This window comes from Nicotiana tomentosiformis, chromosome 7 (assembly GCF_000390325.3).
Source record: "Nicotiana tomentosiformis chromosome 7, ASM39032v3, whole genome shotgun sequence".
Lineage (NCBI taxonomy): Eukaryota > Viridiplantae > Streptophyta > Magnoliopsida > Solanales > Solanaceae > Nicotiana > Nicotiana tomentosiformis.
In genome coordinates, this window is record NC_090818.1 from 120,920,813 (window position 1) to 120,938,632 (window position 17,820).

At 35.0% G+C, this 17,820-nt stretch overlaps 2 protein-coding genes across 2 annotated transcripts; one reads left to right on the forward strand and one right to left on the reverse strand.

Annotated features, from left to right (window-relative positions):
* Positions 1-1,292: 1,292 nt before the first annotated feature.
* On the forward strand, positions 1,293-5,202 carry LOC104112497 (uncharacterized). Its single transcript, XM_009622431.4, has 6 exons — positions 1,293-1,551; positions 3,453-3,544; positions 3,672-3,750; positions 4,420-4,514; positions 4,673-4,768; positions 4,875-5,202. The coding sequence occupies exons 1-6, from the start codon at positions 1,371-1,373 to the stop codon at positions 4,953-4,955; spliced, it is 624 nt and encodes a 207-aa protein (XP_009620726.1). The 5' UTR covers positions 1,293-1,370; the 3' UTR covers positions 4,956-5,202.
* Positions 5,203-5,705: 503 nt separating this feature from the next.
* On the reverse strand, positions 5,706-12,568 carry LOC104112498 (ras-related protein RABC2a-like). Its single transcript, XM_009622432.4, has 6 exons — positions 12,151-12,568; positions 10,364-10,432; positions 9,196-9,261; positions 7,623-7,744; positions 6,739-6,867; positions 5,706-6,077 (listed from the first exon to the last, which is right to left on the reverse strand). The coding sequence occupies exons 1-6, from the start codon at positions 12,287-12,289 to the stop codon at positions 5,967-5,969; spliced, it is 636 nt and encodes a 211-aa protein (XP_009620727.1). The 5' UTR covers positions 12,290-12,568; the 3' UTR covers positions 5,706-5,966.
* Between the last annotated feature and the right edge of the window lie 5,252 nt (positions 12,569-17,820).

Consider the following 17,820-nt stretch of genomic DNA (forward strand, 5'->3'; position numbering starts at 1 on the left):
TCCACATTCTCCCCCTTCCTCTAAATAATGGTTGTCGTCATCGTCGTCATCATCATCATCAGCAGCAGCAACAACAACATCGTCAACATGATCTTCTCCATCATTGAAGTTGATGTATGAATCAATGTTTACCCACTCATCTTCATTCATCAAACTGTCGTCCGAATTCAACCCTCAAGATATGTGTAATGCATTCCTTAGTTGCTTTGACCTAGTTTCTAGGTTGTTATTCAAGTTTAATGGCTCCAAACTAGTTTCTTGTTAGCATTCATGTTTAGATTAAGGGAAGGGTGGTGAATTATGTGTTTAATGAAAGCTCTCTTATCATATGTGTATGGTATAACAAGGTTACTCGAATTTATATACCGTATAAATTTTCGAAAAATAATATATGTATACATACGAAGTTTTTTGATCTTCCCATCCGTATAAATTTTATTTTAAAAAAAACATAGCAGTATACATATACATACGAAGGCTTTTGATCTTCCCATGAGAAAATGATGATTTTATGAGATCAATATTTTGGGATTATCAATAGTTATTAGTTTGTTTGGGAGGGAAATATTTTGGAGGGAAATATTTTGGAGGGAAATAATGAATGTTAAGCTAAATATGAAATCAAGGGTTTTAAGGGTATTTCACGGGTGTGGCCATTGTTGGGCCATTATGAGTGTGGTCAAATTGCAGCTCTCTTTAGTATAATGCTATGACTTATCTCATATTATTGTATTATTTTCTTAAAAAATATATTATATAGTTGTATCTTACTAGAACTAAAGAAATATTTGGAGCACAAATTACATATTTACACTATGAAGACTTTACCGGAAAAAATCGAAAACCCGAAAACAAAAATCGAGATTGAAAAATCTAACTTTATTTGTTTGATTTATAGATGTAAAAAGCCAACACCATTGATTTGGTTTTGGTAATTGAAAAATCTGAATCAACTCGACTTATGTACACCCCTAAATGATAGTGTTAAATACGAGCCAATTTTCTAAAAACAAAGGTATAAATGGACCACAAGTACAATGAGTGGCAAAATTTATAAATGTCGGATAGTTCATGAAAATATTTGAACCTATTTTCTTTAATTAATTTGATATTAAAATTTCTCTAAAAATTTTAAAGTTGAATAATAAACCGAACCAAATTATAACAAATAATCATATTCATAAGAAGAGACAAATTAATCAATCACAAAATTACGCATTTTTAGTTTACGCTTTGAGGCATATCTATTTTTATTGTTTTTAGAAATAAAATCATATATAGGCAGGGCGCAGGGGTTTAAGGGAGCAAAGTAGCAGGGTTTTGGAGTCCACAAAATCAGAACACAAAGAGGAGAAGAGAGAGAAATAAAAATGGCAGTGCAAAGGGGACGTAACGGAATGATGGGGGAAGAAGAAGACGAAGGCGGTTTGTTCGAAGAGGAGGAATTGGAGTTGGAGGAGGACCCCTCCGACTCTCACATCCCTCTTCACCTCCGTGAACTTTTCAACGCCGCCGAACGCGGTGAAATCAACGCCTTTCGCCTTGCCCTAGGTAGGTCAAATATAATTGGTTCATTTATGGGGGAAAAAACGAAAGACATGGATTTGTTAGTTGAATGTTCAAATAATGAGACCTAGTCCATGTATTTTCCTTTACCTTTCATTAACAAAACAAAAAGATTGTACCTTTTTCTACTTTTGGAGCCATTTTAGGTAAAATTGGTTGTTCTTGATCCCAATGAAGGTAGTATGAGTGAATTTTCTTCCAAAAGAAACATTGAGTTGGCTCAATTAGCAAGACTACTCCACTTCCAACCAGTAAGTCAGGAGTTTGAGTCTCCCTAGGGTTTGTGAGGAACTACCATTGATACGGGGTGCGGGGTGGGAGTAATAAAATATTGAACTTTCAGATTGAGAATAACAAGAGCTATAAATGAAAGAAATGGAAGAGAATTCAATACCAACTACCAAATGTGAGATTTCAGTCTCATGGCACTGATGATTGCTTCGCATGATTTCCAAGCATGTCCAGCAATGGCCATTGTATCCCTTGTTACTTGTTGCTATGTCTTACACAATTGAACAACACAGGCACAGACACCATGTTGATAAATGGGTGAGATAGAGCACGTGTTTGTGTGGTTGTTCCTTGGCATTTGTAAGGACAAATGCAGGATGCCTTTAAAATCCTCATGGAATTTCATACCTGATTATTATGACGTAGAGCTCAGAATTGAAAGTTCCTATTGTTTCAGAGAAAAAAATAAAGTTTCTTGGGTATGTGGCTTGGTGGTTGAGATGAAGGGATGTCATACAAACAAGTATGAATATTGGCTGTGTCGTAGAGGTTGGTCTCGAAGAGATTCACCATGTTGTCTGAATCTCTGAGATCCCTCAGACAAGGTTGGTTTAGTGAACCCTGCCATCCATGTCAAGGATGATTTAAGCTGAAACATGACAAAGTCAGTGCCTATTTAAAAACGCAGGGAGGGAATGGCGATTCACCTAGTTGTCAAATTCATTCAGCTAAATCGGATTACAATACCCTACTCTGATGCGATTCCAAGGATGATGTGAGAAATAATAGATTAATTAAAGCTTGAATACAGCTAAGTGCGTGCCCGCACAACAAAGTAGGGGCGGTGGAGGGAGGGAGATACAAAGTCACCCGGTCAGACCTCTCCTGTACTTTTTGAGTGCATTGTCGACCAAAACAATCCACCCACTTAGGAGAGAAGTAACACTACCTCCCACCATAATGATGATCCATCAGCACCCTCCACGGGGGCAAGAATTTTCTCAAACTATCATCTATTTCTCTCATTTTCTTGAGTTAGGTTACGCGCAAGGGTATTAGCAGAGGTCCTAGTGACTTACCTAAAAATTTTGGAAAATCGAACTTTTGAATCGTAATGCAACTTGTGACTACTTTTTTGTTTGACGGTTGGGTCCGGATCAACTTGCGCACACTTCGATTATTCCACTGAGTACCTGCTATTATCCACCAGCATAGGTACCAGGTAACTCCGCCCACTAAGTCTTAGGCAGATGTGAAGAAATCTCCTAGTGTTTTTTGTCTCCACTGGGATTTGAACCTCCACCCACTTCATTAACCACCAAGTCATATCCTTGGGTGCATATTTGTGACTACTTTTATGCATGAAGGGTTAAACCATCATTCTCTTTATCAAAATAAAAATGAGGGGTGGGTGGGGGTGGGGTGGGAGAGGTTGGAATATCATTCTTATTTCATCTCTCGCCTTATCTAATAAAATTGATTTTTGTGCTTGTTATTTATGGTGGGTTTCTAGTCACCCCTGTCTTTTGAGAGAAGTAACTAAGCTGTTCTGTGTTATCTTACCTATCAAAATATGAGTTGTTCTATGTACCTACTACCTTGTTATCCATGTCTGTGTCATACTCATGTATTACACACTTGATGGATTGCTGCAGATAATTTTAACGGGAACATTGACGAACCTCTAGAAGATGGGGACACTGCTCTTCATCTAACTTGTCTGTATGGCCATCTGGCTTGTGTGGAGGTTGGTCCACTCAGCTATGCTCAATCGTCCCTGTGGCAGACGTTATCTCATTTTGATGGATCTGCTGGTCTTGATTTCAGTATCATGTTTTGGACTAAAACTAATATAATTTTGTATTTCTACCCAGCTACTGTTAGAGAGGGGAGCTTCTGTGGAGGCTAAGGATGAAGATGGAGCACTTCCGTTGCATGATGCTTGTGCTGGAGGTATACATATGGTTGCAAGTTCCAATCCCTAAACTGTCATATCCGTGAACTATATTAATCTTTTTACCTTGAAGAGATGGTACACTTGAATTCTATGATTAATAAACTAGTAAATTAAGCACTCAATTAATCTTAAGCTGTGATAGTGGTGGCAAAATGGTTAAAAGAAAATAGTTAACCACCCATATTATCCACTAAAAATGGGTTGGATAATGAACCTTTTAGAAACGGGTCAAATATGGATAAGAACCATATTATCCATTTAGAATATGGATAACCAATGGGTTTAACTTTTACATTTATAAAGCCTCAAATTGGGGGTTCCTCAAGTTTGGGAGATTAGGAATTCTCCCAAAAGTGATCTTATTCAAGAAGTCATGGACTCATATTATTTGTCGGTTAACCCGTTTTTTATCCGTATTAATATGGGTCGGGTCGGATAATTTATCCGTTTTTCATTGCCCGCTTTTGACCCGTCCCATATCCGACCCGACCAGCCCGTTTGCCACCCCTAAGTTGTGACCTATTTTGTCAGGCAGCAAGTAAACCAACTGCCTTAACCCAAGCCTTTCTAGGAAGTAAGTGGGCTAACGGTATAGTGTTGGTTCAGTAAAAATGGAAAGCATAGGCTCGCATTGCTTACTTTCTGAATGCTTGACTTTTTAACAGGATACACGGAAATAGTCCGTCTGCTAATAAACGGTGCCCCTGACCCTGAATGTGTGAAGAGGATGATGGAGTCCTTTGATGAAGAAGGTGATGCGGTGAGGCATCTCTACTAAAATTTCATTATGCAAAATTTCAATTTTTGTTGACCTAAATCTTGGAAATTGAAAAATAAAATAGCTGCGGTAGTTAAATAGCTCTTCAATTATATTTCTTACAGCATCTTGTACTGATTGGTTTTGTTTAATTTTGGTAGCCTCTCCATCATGCTGCCAGAGGTGAACATGTAGATGTTATCAAATTATTGTTAGCTTCTGGTGCTTCTGCTATGACGAGAAATTTATATGGAAGGGTTAGCAGCTAACACGGCATTTATATAAATTGAAATTATCAATTAAATGATTCTTTTTTATGTCTGATTAATTCAATATGGCTTGTTTGACATGTGATTATTGCAGATGCCTTCTGAGCTTGTTGAGCCTGAAAGTGAAGTTTGCAGAATCTTACAAGAAGCTATAAATGCTGAACTTGGCCGTTAGGCCTTCGTACAGAAAATTGGGGCACTTGGCTTTCACCAATATGTTTACCCTGTTTTATAAGTACCAAGATTTTGTCGGAACTTCCTCTTTGGAACTTGTAAAGTATGTAGCAATAGGTGACAAAAGTGCTCCTGAAAGTTGCAATACACCATAAAATGAGATTGCAGGGTGAGAAATTTTCATGTTTTGAAGTGGTTGTCAATGATTTATCAACTAGAATGATATAATAGGCGGTACATTTCTAATCTGAGTTGAGCAGTCTGTGCAGGAGGTCTGGTGCTCCCCCCGCACACACACTCCCCAGTCTCATAGGAATATTTTTGCAGTCAGAATTTTGAGTATCAGTACATACATCTACAACAGCAACCAATTTTGTGGAAATCAAAATTTCATTTAACTCTTCTCACTTAGAAGATCCCATTTTCTTAAATGTCCCATAAGCATCTCTAAAATGTTTAGAAAACCCAAATGTGTTTGGCTATTTCTCTTAGAGCAGTTTTCCTTTTACTTTAAATTCTATAACTAGTTGGGATTTATATTTCCGCAAGAACTTATTCTAGTTTTAACCATAAGGTCTTGGACAGTTGACTTAATACTGGGGGAGATCGAGTTAGACCCTGAGCAGATCTTGGTTTGCAAATCTCAAGTATCTTTTAAACATTCTGATATTGCATCGTATTGGAGATGTACAAAGAAAAGGAAAAACATAGAGTGGATAGTGCAATGTTATATGCTGATTCTCAAAGATAATTAGTGATGAAATGCACATAAAATTATGAAACACGCCCAATTTGACAGCAATCTGGCAAATATTAACAAGAACATTGGCCAATAACCAAATCGACCAATTACTTTACATTAGACTTCTAAACCATTTTCAAAGCAGCAGGATAACAACAGCAAGGAGAAAAGAAAACATCATATACATATTTGATTAACTGTGACTTTTCAGCTCCATCTAGTTCACAGTTTTGATGTCTGTCATTTTTTTTGGTCCTATTTTGAAGAGTTTCATGAGCAGCAACCACCACCCAGTTGTGTATTCTGTTCTTGTTTCTGTTTCAAGATATTTCTCTTGCCTACAGTGGATCCTTCTTCCAGTAGACTAGGTACCTCCATTATCTGAATACAGTATTCTAGTTAGAAAATCAATCAAAAAGTTAATCCCTAAGAGATGTGAGTTGAGCAAAAGAATCGGTTTTAAATCAACCAGACCAGAACTGCTGGACTGCGATGTTTCTCAATCTTGAAAGTCAAGGAGTTTAAGTCAACCAGGTAAGAAACAATTGGCTGTAATGTTTCTTGATCTTGAGAGTCGAAGAGTAATACTCTCAGTACCTAAGGGATGATGTACCTTCGGAATTGCACTTATCTACTGACTGATATTATAAAGGCAATACATTGTCCCTTATGCATCAAACAAGGGGAAATATAAATGTAAATTACGATTGGAAGCAAGACAGATTTCACGTACAGCATAAAGTAGATGTGCTTGGGAAATCTTACGCCAAAAACAATGAAAGTAAAAGCTGCTGCCAGATACCACCATCAGGATAATATGTTATGAAGGTTTTTGATCTAAAAAGGTCAACTAGATGCATCTACAAAATAATGTTATATTAACAACCAGCATCATATGCAAAGTAACATGATCGGCTGCTTTTTCTTTTCCCTTTTTACCAATAAAAAAAGATTAACCACCGGACCATGTTACTTTGCATAAGACTAACTTTGACAACATGTCTAGTGAAACCGACAGAGTAGTCATGAATGTATAATTTACCTTTAAGGCAAGCTCTTCAAAGCAGTGTTGCACATTTTCTCGAGTTTTAGCACTACATTCAAGAAACAGACTTCCAAGCTCCTTTGCTAGGGCAATGCCTTCTTCCCTGGTCACAGCTCTCTCAGATTCCTGATAACCCAATAGCAAAGTAAGAATATAGTTGGTTTACAAACCTCATGTAGAATTTATTCATGCATCAATTAATGGACTGCAACTTTAACATACATGCTAAAGAAAATAAAGATAAATGTTTTTATGAAGAGAAATAAAGATAAATGTTAACAGATGTTCCCGCATAAAGCAAAAGCTGCAACCAGGAAGCCTAATGACCCTACTGGTAAAGGAAATGTGGATGATAAACAGAATACGACAAAGTAAGATGGATAATACATTTCCTGAAGCATATATTCTCAAAGAGTTACCCAAAGTCACCCTCTAACTCTGGAACTCATTGCACCTGACTTGTTATGATTTATGAGTATCCTTCTTGATATTGTTCCCTCTTATATTTAGGACACGTATTCTTTATCTTTTTTTTCGAACCCCTTTATATTGAGGTCACACATAGCTTCATTATTTGCTTTAACATATTAAATTGTTGCAGCTGCAATACCACTATTTGCAAAGGCAGAAAGAAAATCCCCTAATCATAGTTTTCATTTCTTGTTATAAGCATTATGCAAGTTCCCAGATCCCAAACTCCACAACAAGATAAAGTATACTGCATTTGAAGAGGTGATATCAACATCTTAATTTACTTGTTTTTTCCTTGAAATAATATCTCCAAACATTCAAGAAGCAAAAATGAAGAGAGCACTTATCAGGAAAAAAAAGTTAGAAGAGAGAGACACACACAAGCACATTAACTTTTGCGAAGAACATACTTTGTCAACTTTATTTCCGACCAGCATCTTTACGCAATCCTGATTATTACTATACAACTCCACCTCTTTTGCCCACACATCAGACAGGTTTGTGAAGGTCTCTCTTCTTGTTACATCATAGACTGTAAACAAAATTTAAAAAAGCAATTGTAAACATAATAGTTAGAAATGCATTTAAGAATCTGGAGGAGACAAAGCATCTACAAGGACTGTAGCAATATGTCAACAAAGAAAGCACAGATAAATGCTTTTTATAAAGGAACACTACATGGACGCCTTTTTGAATTTGAACATTTGCGACCAGTCAACCTACAAACCTTATTCAATTAATGGAGATCGGAGAGCTGTCAAAGATAGAAATATAGACAAACCCTATCAACCCGGATGTTATCAAATATTTGCAGTTCGTTGCTCTGCAGAGGGCCAGTCAGAAGGGACTGAGGCAATAGTCAGCAAAAATATCACAAGGAAGTTCTACAGTGTTGTCATAAAAACAACAGATTGGGATGCTTGGTTACTATTCTAGGCAGATAGAACTACAGCAACCAGAAAAAGACTACAGAAGATAGTGTATCATGGAAATTTATCATTGGAAGCAGATTCATTGGAGGTTTAATCAAACTGTTCAATGAAAAGGAGCTTTGGCAGAGCGGTAAAAGTTGACGTTGTGTGATCAAAAGTTCAGGGATTCAAGCCGTGGAAGCAACACTTAAATAAATGTAAAGGTAAAGCTGCAAACAATAGACCCAATAGGTCTAGCCCTTCCCGGATTCCGTGTGTAACGAGAGCTTAGTGCACTAGACTGCCCTTTTTTAAAATCAAAATGTTCAACTTAAGTGTGCTTGTCAATTTCCATCAAGATCTGATCAAAGTTTCATACTGTAGCATGTCATTTACAAGAATGGATAGCGCTTAGATTGACATTATCTAAGAGAAGAAGCTTAGGAAAAAAAAAATTGTGAACTTTCACCAGTATTATCAAGAAAAACTATTTAACTCTTGAACATGCCATAAACAAATATGAATGTGGCTGATGGATCACAAATAAAAGTTGTGAACGATTGACTAATGGAAACGGCTTATCAAAAGAAAAAGTATGAATGTGGCTATAAATGTAAAGCCCACAAAACATAAAAAGCAAATGAATGAATGTCAAATGTAATCCCTGAAAGAAAATTGCATCAGTATATTCCAACCTTGACAACTATAGCAGATGCTAACATTTATAGATTGCTATTACAAGTGACCCTTAATTATGCGTTGTTCTATCATGATGGAAAAAGCAGAATGGCGTTAAACTGCTATGAAGTTGAATGATGTAATAACAAAAGTCCAACCATAGCTAACTCATAGATGCATTATCAACAATGAATGTATCTTCTCTTGCAAGATATGAAAATGCATCAATTCACTTGCTCCTTCCATTCCACTTCATGTGGCAAGGTTCAAACTTCAAAGTACGAGAGTCGAAGTACTTAATTTTTGGAGTGAATTCCGGCACAGATTTATTAAATTTTTTAAAATAAAAGTTACATATTTGGAAACTACATAAAAAGTACATAAAAGTACTTACCAAGAATGATCCCCTGAGCACCTCTGTAATAGGAGCTTGTCAGTGTCCTGAACCTCTCCTGTCCAGCTGTAGGAAACATGATATGTATAATTACAACTTTTCATTGGATCTAAGTAAAATAAAAACCATTATAAAGTTTCTTGGGAGAGATGATTTATGTTGGAGTAGAACAACTGTAAAAGTTTTAACAATGAAAAAACTGATTTAAGTAGTTTCGGCAGAATTTTGAATTCCGCAACTCTTGATCTTCAAGAAAAGCCTTAGGCACTTCTCACTGTACTCTTGATTCAACGTTATGCAATTTTAACATATTAACCTTATTGTTCCTTCTTAGAAAGTTTAATGGTAGTCATGTTACAATGTCCCACATTGAAAGGGGAAACAAATCATTGCCTCCTTATATAATCTTAGATAATCCTCACCTAGTGAGCTAACATTTGGATTAAGTTAATATACAAGATTTATTTTTTCTAAACATGGTCGAAGTGTCACTCTTACCCATTGTTGTGTTTTTCAATATTTGGCTCCCATGTTATATTATCCACGCTCTAGATCTTTTGGCGTGCAGGGAGGGTTAGAGTGTCACATATGGATGAGGGGATGGATTATAGTCTCCTTAAATGATCTTGGACACTCTTTACCTCATGAGCTAGCTTTTGGGGTTAGACCACAATTCCATTTTTTCTTTACAAGTCATGCATCTCAAATGCAGGTGAAAAACTAATTAGCACATCTTCTGTGAAACCAACTAATCATCATGTAGATTAAGTTTGTATTAAGCACATCAATCCACCATTGCACAAAGAGATTTAAGTGAAGCTGTTTTAATTTTATACAACTGTTTCACGTACTTGATCACGCAAATCAAATACACTTTTCCTAACTAGACTTGGTTTAATCACGTGTCATCTATGTAACATGAAATGCCATATTCCCAGTGGTAAGGAATATTGATTTAAATGGTCACAAACATTGTAGAACTCCAACAGCTAGGATATTAAGCTTTAATATCAAAGATTCCTAATTTATGTAGTTTGAAAGTTTTACTGCAGATTTCATCTGAACCTACAGATTATGCATTTTGTGAATGATGACCACAGCTAAGGCTTTGGCAGCATATAATACAGCAAACTAAATCTAGAGTCGAGACACTTATTTTGGTTCTTACCTGTGTCCCAAATGGTAAGCTTCAGTCTTTTCCCACCAACAGTGAGCGTCTTAATCTTAAAATCAACACCTATTCATCAGACAAGGATTAGCAAGTCAATGGGAAATTATATCAGAGATCAACCATCATATGAAAAGCTACTCGATAACTTGAAAAAGATGTTACTATATCAGTTAAGAGAGAGAGAGATGAGGGAAAGGAAAAAATTGAACACTATAAAGCTACATTTCTTGCTTGCTCTTCTTCCCTCATTCTTTTCATCTTACATCCTTTTGCCAGTTGGAGCATTCTCCTGAATCAAGATGCTGACAGGAAGGAATTCTACTCTATGTTGCTATGAATAAACAACTTAAGATGCTGTATTTCTAAAAGACATATCAGATCAGTTAAGGCGATCTAAAAATATAGCAGAATGATATCTGCATATTTATCATAACAGAAGCATTAGTGATCTGATACAAAACTAAAATTGATTGTTAATAAGGAAATCAGCTCAACTCATCACCTGACACAATGTGGCAAAATGGGGCTCAAAAACAATTTTATGTTAAAGGACAGTCTAGTGCATGGAGACAAAGTCGTCGCTTCTACTAACCGAACCCTTAGTTCGAGGGTCTTCCTCAACATGATAGGAAGCTCCAATCTTCGGTGTTTTTCACACTCCTAATAATTGTCTTCTTTCTATTTATTCTCATTTCCTCTGTCTTTATGGTACTCTAAGAAACAAATCAGAGTAACATAATATTCCGACAATAGTGCATTTCAGATAAATTTATTATCAGGATTCAGGAGGCAAAGAGACCTTGTTCTGTTTCTTACTAAATATAAACTATTTTTTTCTAGTTTTGGTGAATAACATGTTTATTTATATATATATAGGCCATACCAATTAATTGAGATACATGTTTTTGTCATGTTAATACTTATTTTAGGTACTATGCTTTCTAGGAGTCTTTTAACCATGTTAGAGATTCGTATGCCAATAGGAGATATCGAGAACATACTTTCCATTTTTATTCTTATACTATACAATGTTGGCTTGAGATGATTTTAGATGGCGAAACATGGTCAATGACGATCCATATACCCAACTCGAAATTGTTTAAGACTGAGATGTAGTAGTTGTTGTTGTTGTTGGTGGTGGTGGTGGTGAATAACATGTGTAAGATGAGTTTGGATCCGGAGCTAGGATCTAAATAATGATTCTCTTGCAGTTTAAGTAAAAAGCTCAAAACAACTGCTAAGAAGAATCCTCAACATTAAGGAACAACGTTAACACAACGTTAAAAAGAAAACACAGCTGCTGATTTGTATATAAAACTTGAAAATCGCAGCGTTAAGTGGTGATAAATCTGAGAATCAACGAAAATAACTTGCATAAATCATACAAAGTTTAGCTAGAGTTAAACTAGTTCACAGATTTCACATTCAGAATTCCGAGCTAATAAGTTCCAAATTCCAAATCAAAGGATCAAGTAAACTTCTTTGATTAAAATTATAACTAATCTGATAATTTTTTTTAAAAAAACTTTAATCAATACGAAAGAAAAAAAAAAAGCTGCTGAGTTAAATATATAACTTGAAACAACAGCAGTCAACAGTGATTTATCTGACTAGTTCATCAATTCCGGATTCAAAATTCCGAGCAAATAATGTCCAAAATCCAAATTAAAGGATCAACCAAAAGCTTATTTTTTTTAAAAATACAGTACACAATTTTTTCACAACAGTATGTAGCTGAAAAAACGAGAAAATAAAAAGAATAAAAGAGAGTAGTAATATAATACCAATGGTAGGGGCGAGATCGTCGACGGCATTAGAAATGAAGCTAACAAGCAAGCTACTTTTACCTACTCCAGAATCTCCGATCAACAATATCTTAAATGACAGATCGTAACTGCTATTACTCTGCCCCGTAGTCGCCATCGGCTAACTCTCCAACGACTCCTTTTCTCAACTTTCTCTCTCTAGAAGATCCTCCGATACAAAAAATATGTACTTTCTCTCTCTAAAAGCTTCACAAAGAAAGTACTACTACTATGTAACAGTAACTACAATGTGAAACAGAGAGAGAGAAGAGGGACAGTAAAAGTATTGTGAATGCTTATAGCATCATTCACTACTTTTTTTTCCTCTCTCTCTCTATATGTACACATATTTAGTGAGAGAAAATGGATATGTATGTATAGGTTATGGAGAGAGAGGGAAAACGGGTAGCTGAAGAGTCAGGACAACGTTATGCGCGCAGTTATTCTTTTCTTTCACTTGGTTAATAAGTGACTTCTCAACTGCTACAAGTACAATACCAAAGCTAATTTTTTTAATTTGTCCCCTAATTTTGCGTATGCACAAGTGAGCATCTCAACTTGTATAAAGTGGAACACATAAACGCAAATTTTGACGTGATACTATATCTGTCAAACGGGCCGAGTTGATCCGTTTTCCGATCGGTTAAAACTCGGACCGGCCCGGGTCTGGGGATTAGGGGTTGCTCCATTTATAAAATAAAATTCGGTTAACCGGATCGGTTAAACTCGGTCAACAAAAATTACTGTTAAATCGGTTAATCGGCCCGGACCTGTTCAACGGCTATTATTATTATTATTATTATTTTTAATGTAAACTTCAATTTGTAAGTTTAAAATTAAAAAAAAAAGCACTTACAAATTATAAGTGTAATTTTTTTTCATCTTCATTGTATTCTGTTATCTTAAATTCTTAATGAAATATTCAATATTTCAAATATAAAAATTTTAAAGTCTTTGCACCCTTTTATTCAAACACTCTTTTTATAAGATCATTTTTTTGTTTTATATTTTTACTTTATATTAATATAAATTACGATAGTTATACAAAATACAAAAAAAAAATAACACTAACCCGGCCCGGCTCCTTGGACCCGTAACCCTTCCGGTTCATTTTTTACCCGGATGAACCCGGACCCGTTAAGCCCGGTATTGAAAAATCCATAACCGGTCCGGATTGGAAACCGGACGGTCACCTTTTTTTCCAACCCGGCTCGGCCCACCCGTTAAATACCCTTACGTGATACTGACGTGACACATAAATTTAAAGGTGTCTAGATGATTATTTTATAAGTAGGAGTGTTCAACTCTAAAGTGAAAGACAAATTGAGGTGTACTTGTCAGCTGAGAGCAAGTTTGGGGATCTATTTATGTATTATGCCAATAAATTACGAATACAATCAAGTGAATAGTGAACGATAAACGTCAAAATTATGCAATTTCAATTTTAATTTCCGTGAAAAGGCAAATTCATGTTCAATTTATATATATTAAATGAAGTATGACTTTTCCTATTTGCATGTGTTCAAAGGAGTTAATTTACGAAAATTTAATGTTGTGAATATAGAAAAAAAAAAAAAAAACAGAACGTGATTCTGTTACGCGCGGAAAGCAACGCGACCGTCACCTGAAAACTAGTGGCCTTGAATGTAATTTAGGTGAGAACCAGGGGTTAAGAGTTAATAAGGTTGGGCTCCAGGTTTAATTTGTTACTTTTGGTGGTGGGTCAACATCTGAGTGGGCCTTTTGTTGGTGTTGGGTTGGACCCAAAATTGTTTTGATTGTGAGAGCTTTTTCTAGGCACTAGTACTTTTTGGTTGTTTGTTTAGGATTTTTTTTTGACGGGAGCTTGGAACAACGGTAAAGTTTTTTTCGTGTGACCTAGGTTACGGGTTCGAGCCGTGAAAGCAACCAATAATATTTGCATTAGGGTAGGCTATCTACATCACACCTCTAGAGGTGCAGCCCTTCCCTGGACCCTGCGTGAATGCAGAATGGGAACCTTGAAGCAACGGTAAAGTTATCTTCGTGTGACCTAGGCTACGGTTTCGAGCTGTAGAAGCGGCCACCAATGCTTGCATTAGGTAGGCTGTCTACATTACACCCCTAGAGGTGCAACCCTTCCCTGAACCCTGCGTAAATACGGAATGTTTTGTGCACTAGTCTGCCACTTTTATCATAGGATGTTCTTTTTCAAGAGAAAGGGTGAGATTAGTGGAGCAAAAGGAAGCATCTACTTTTAGAAATTGTTAGTCAAAAAATATGGACTATTAACTTTCTTAGACTTTATTCCAATATAGAATTAGATAATGTATGTTTATTAGGACTTCTCTCTTTAGTGTGACAAATCACTTAGAATAAGATTTTATTTTGTTATTTTCATCCTTAAAGTTGGGGGATGCTAAACTTGTCTTACCGACATCAACACCTATAGACTTTGACCAAAGTAGGGATAGGATATAGTCAAATCATACAAACGTTAGCCAACAATACATAACACTACTAATACAGAAACATTCAGACGCTCTATGTTTAAGTCAATTCATATTAACATATTATAGTTAAGTAATAAAATGAGGTGCACGTATGTATTAGTTAATCATGCATGGTTAATTAATAAAAATTTATTAAAAAGGAAAAAATATGTATTTATTGATTTGATATAAATATCGAGTGTTTATATCAGGATATACTGCCTACATTACAGTCACTTGGGGTACGACCCTTCCTTGAACCTTGCATAAACGCGAGATGCCTTGTGCGCCTCTGGGCTGTCCTTTTTTTAAAATATAAATATCGGATGTGAGAAAATATTTCTCCTCACACACCACTCCGCGCATTCCTTTATTTCTAATATGGTATTTCGATGTCTTCGACTAAACCAAAAACTGAATTTAACTTTTATTAATTTCAAGTATAATCCTAAAATATTTAAGTCATATATATTGGTAATGTATACAATTTTATATTATTCTTGTAATTTAACCAATTATATCAAGCTAATTATCATTATCGGATTATCAGGTAATATTTTGTTACATAAATTTATCGTTGACTACCTTAAATGGTCTGATTATATAAATATTAATTTTTTACACTATCAGTGTATAATTTAAACTAACTCTTAAACGAATAAAGAGATAGTTAAGTGTATGTAGCATGAGTATTCTATCTCTCGCCGGGTATGTAACTCACCTTGATACATAAAAGCTGGTTTGAAAATACTTCTAATGGTTAAACTAAATAAATAGAAAAAAAAGTTTTTTTTTAAATGTCAAATTTGGTTAGGTCAAATGTAGTCCGAAATGGTTACAAATATTATGAGTTATGTGGGAAAAAAACAGACAATGTAGGCCAAGGAGTAATTCAATTGTGTGGGGAATGGACTGCTTCAGATGTTTCTGGCTTTCAACTTTATTACCAAGAAGATAATAATACTAGTAATATTTTCCTTCAATGAGTGTGCAGTTGGAACCACAATCCTTATTTATTTTATTTATTTATCATTAATCTCAAATATGTGATGCACTTTCAGCAACAATATTTTCTCCAAATGTTACTATAATTTCCACGTTTTAAAAAAAATGGTATTATTTTCAAGCTATCTCAATCTATTACTTATTAACATATTTTATTTTAAAAGAGTATTATTTTCTATGTCCCAATTTATGTAAGGTATTTGTCTTGGCACGTAGCTTAAAAAGAAAGATTTTTGAAACGCGTGATTTAAAATAAGTCATAAATATTTTTTTAACTATAAATCATTTAATCTGATTAAAAGTAAAAGATGAGATATTTACAAATAAATGTTAAAAAAATTCAATTGAAAAAATTTCTCTTAAAAGTTGGCCAAATGGTCCCAGTCGAGTCTATTTTCTTTCTTAATAGAGTTTATATATGTGCACCATGCCAAGTGCTTTTTTGCTTTAAAGGAACATAGACCAAATCAAAAAACAAAGTAGAAAAAAGAATATGATATTTTATGAAATTAAAATTATAAAACCATGACAAGTACATCTGTGAGCGTGCTCGTTTCATGATTATGTTGAGGCAAGTTCAAATTAACAAAAATAAACATTCCAAGTTTCTTATTTAATTTCTCACCTTAATGATTCTCTTAGGTACCAAGTTATTCTTTAAGTGCAAAACAAAAGGAGAAGGCATTTGATAGGACAAGAGGGCATTTTGGTTAAGAAATTATCCGCCGAATGATTATATCAAACTACCTCAATTCACAAAAAGGACGAGAGTGTTGGAGTAACAGTAAATTTGTCTCTGTGTGACCTATAGGTCACGAGTTCGAGCCGTGAAAATAATTACTTTATTAATATTTGCATTAGGGTAGACTATCTACATCGCACTACTTGGGTGCAACCTCCCCCGAACCCTACGTGAATACGAGATACTTTATACATTGGGCTGCCCTTTACATTAATCCACATTAAATTTATGTACAAATACATGTTATTATTATTGGTTTAATGAGAACACTCGATATGTTCTCAGCGGATAAATTGTAACGGCTATTATGGTTTATTGTGTATCCTTTTCTTTACGGCTCATTTAGTACGAGAAATAAGGGATAATTAATTTTGGGATTAATATTTGAGATGAGTTTATCCCATATTTGGTTGGGATAAAAATCGCGATATAACTAATTTCAGAATTGATTATCCCAAGATTATCATATTTTTTTATTCATATAAAAGGGTAAGATAATAATTTCGAGATAATTATCTCCGAAATATTTAATATTGGGATAACTTATTTCTCAACCAAACAACTCCTCAGAGTTCAGAGTGCAAGGAAGGAGCTTCGTTCACCTTCTGAGAGTGACCAGTGTCAACATCAGAACTACCTGATTTCTACTATTCAAATTCATGTTCCTACCCAAAATTGACAATACACATAAGAAAACAAAATTGATGTTTGTCGAATTGTTGTGAACAAATTAATACCATCTAGAGCACACCCCCTACTCGAATGAGCTGTCTCATTTATTATGAATTCAATGCCCATATTTTGGCAGATATCAAAGGCAATAAAAATGGATTTGACTAGAATCGAGGTTAATTAACATCAAGATAAAAAATACTTTTTTTAAGATTTGACTACTTTATCTGATTAAAACAAGGACAGAAAAGAGCCTTTTAATATATATATATATATATATATATATATATATATATGTGTGTGTGTGTGTGTTTTATTTTTCTAGCTACTTTTTCTTGTGTAACCCTATTTTCCTTTTTCATTCTTTTGTATAATTATATATTGACTAATTAACAAACATGGTAACTATAGGTTGAAAATTTTGAGTCTACAATTATTCAACTAATTCGTGGTTATTTTTCAAGTCTGAAAACAAATCTACGTCTGAGTATACTTTTTTTCAAAGTTGTGATTCATGCAAGTCTTCATATTTTATTTTTTGAGTTCAACTCTCATGGTTCGTTTTCATGCTTATACCTCCCAAAAAAATGGTTAAGATCTCCATCAATGGTGTAAATCTCCAAGACGGATTTAGGATTTTTATAATAGAACAACAATAACAACCCAATATAATTCCACTAGTGGGGTTTGGGGAGGGTAGTGTGTACGCAGACCTTACCCCTACCCTGGGGTAGAGAGACTGTTTCCAAATGACCCTCG

Coding starts and splice junctions, on each gene's coding strand:
- LOC104112497 (XM_009622431.4), top strand. CDS start 1,371: ATGGCAGTGCAAAGGGGACGTAACGGAATGATGGGGGAAGAAGAAGAC. Junction 1,552..3,452: donor CGCCTTTCGCCTTGCCCTAG/GTAGGTCAAATA, acceptor GGATTGCTGCAG/ATAATTTTAACGGGAACATT. Junction 3,545..3,671: donor GCCATCTGGCTTGTGTGGAG/GTTGGTCCACTC, acceptor ATTTCTACCCAG/CTACTGTTAGAGAGGGGAGC.
- LOC104112498 (XM_009622432.4), bottom strand. CDS start 12,289: ATGGCGACTACGGGGCAGAGTAATAGCAGTTACGATCTGTCATTTAAG. Junction 9,262..10,363: donor GCTTACCATTTGGGACACAG/GTAAGAACCAAA, acceptor TGTTTCCTACAG/CTGGACAGGAGAGGTTCAGG. Junction 6,078..6,738: donor TTGAAGAGCTTGCCTTAAAG/GTAAATTATACA, acceptor TACTGTATTCAG/ATAATGGAGGTACCTAGTCT.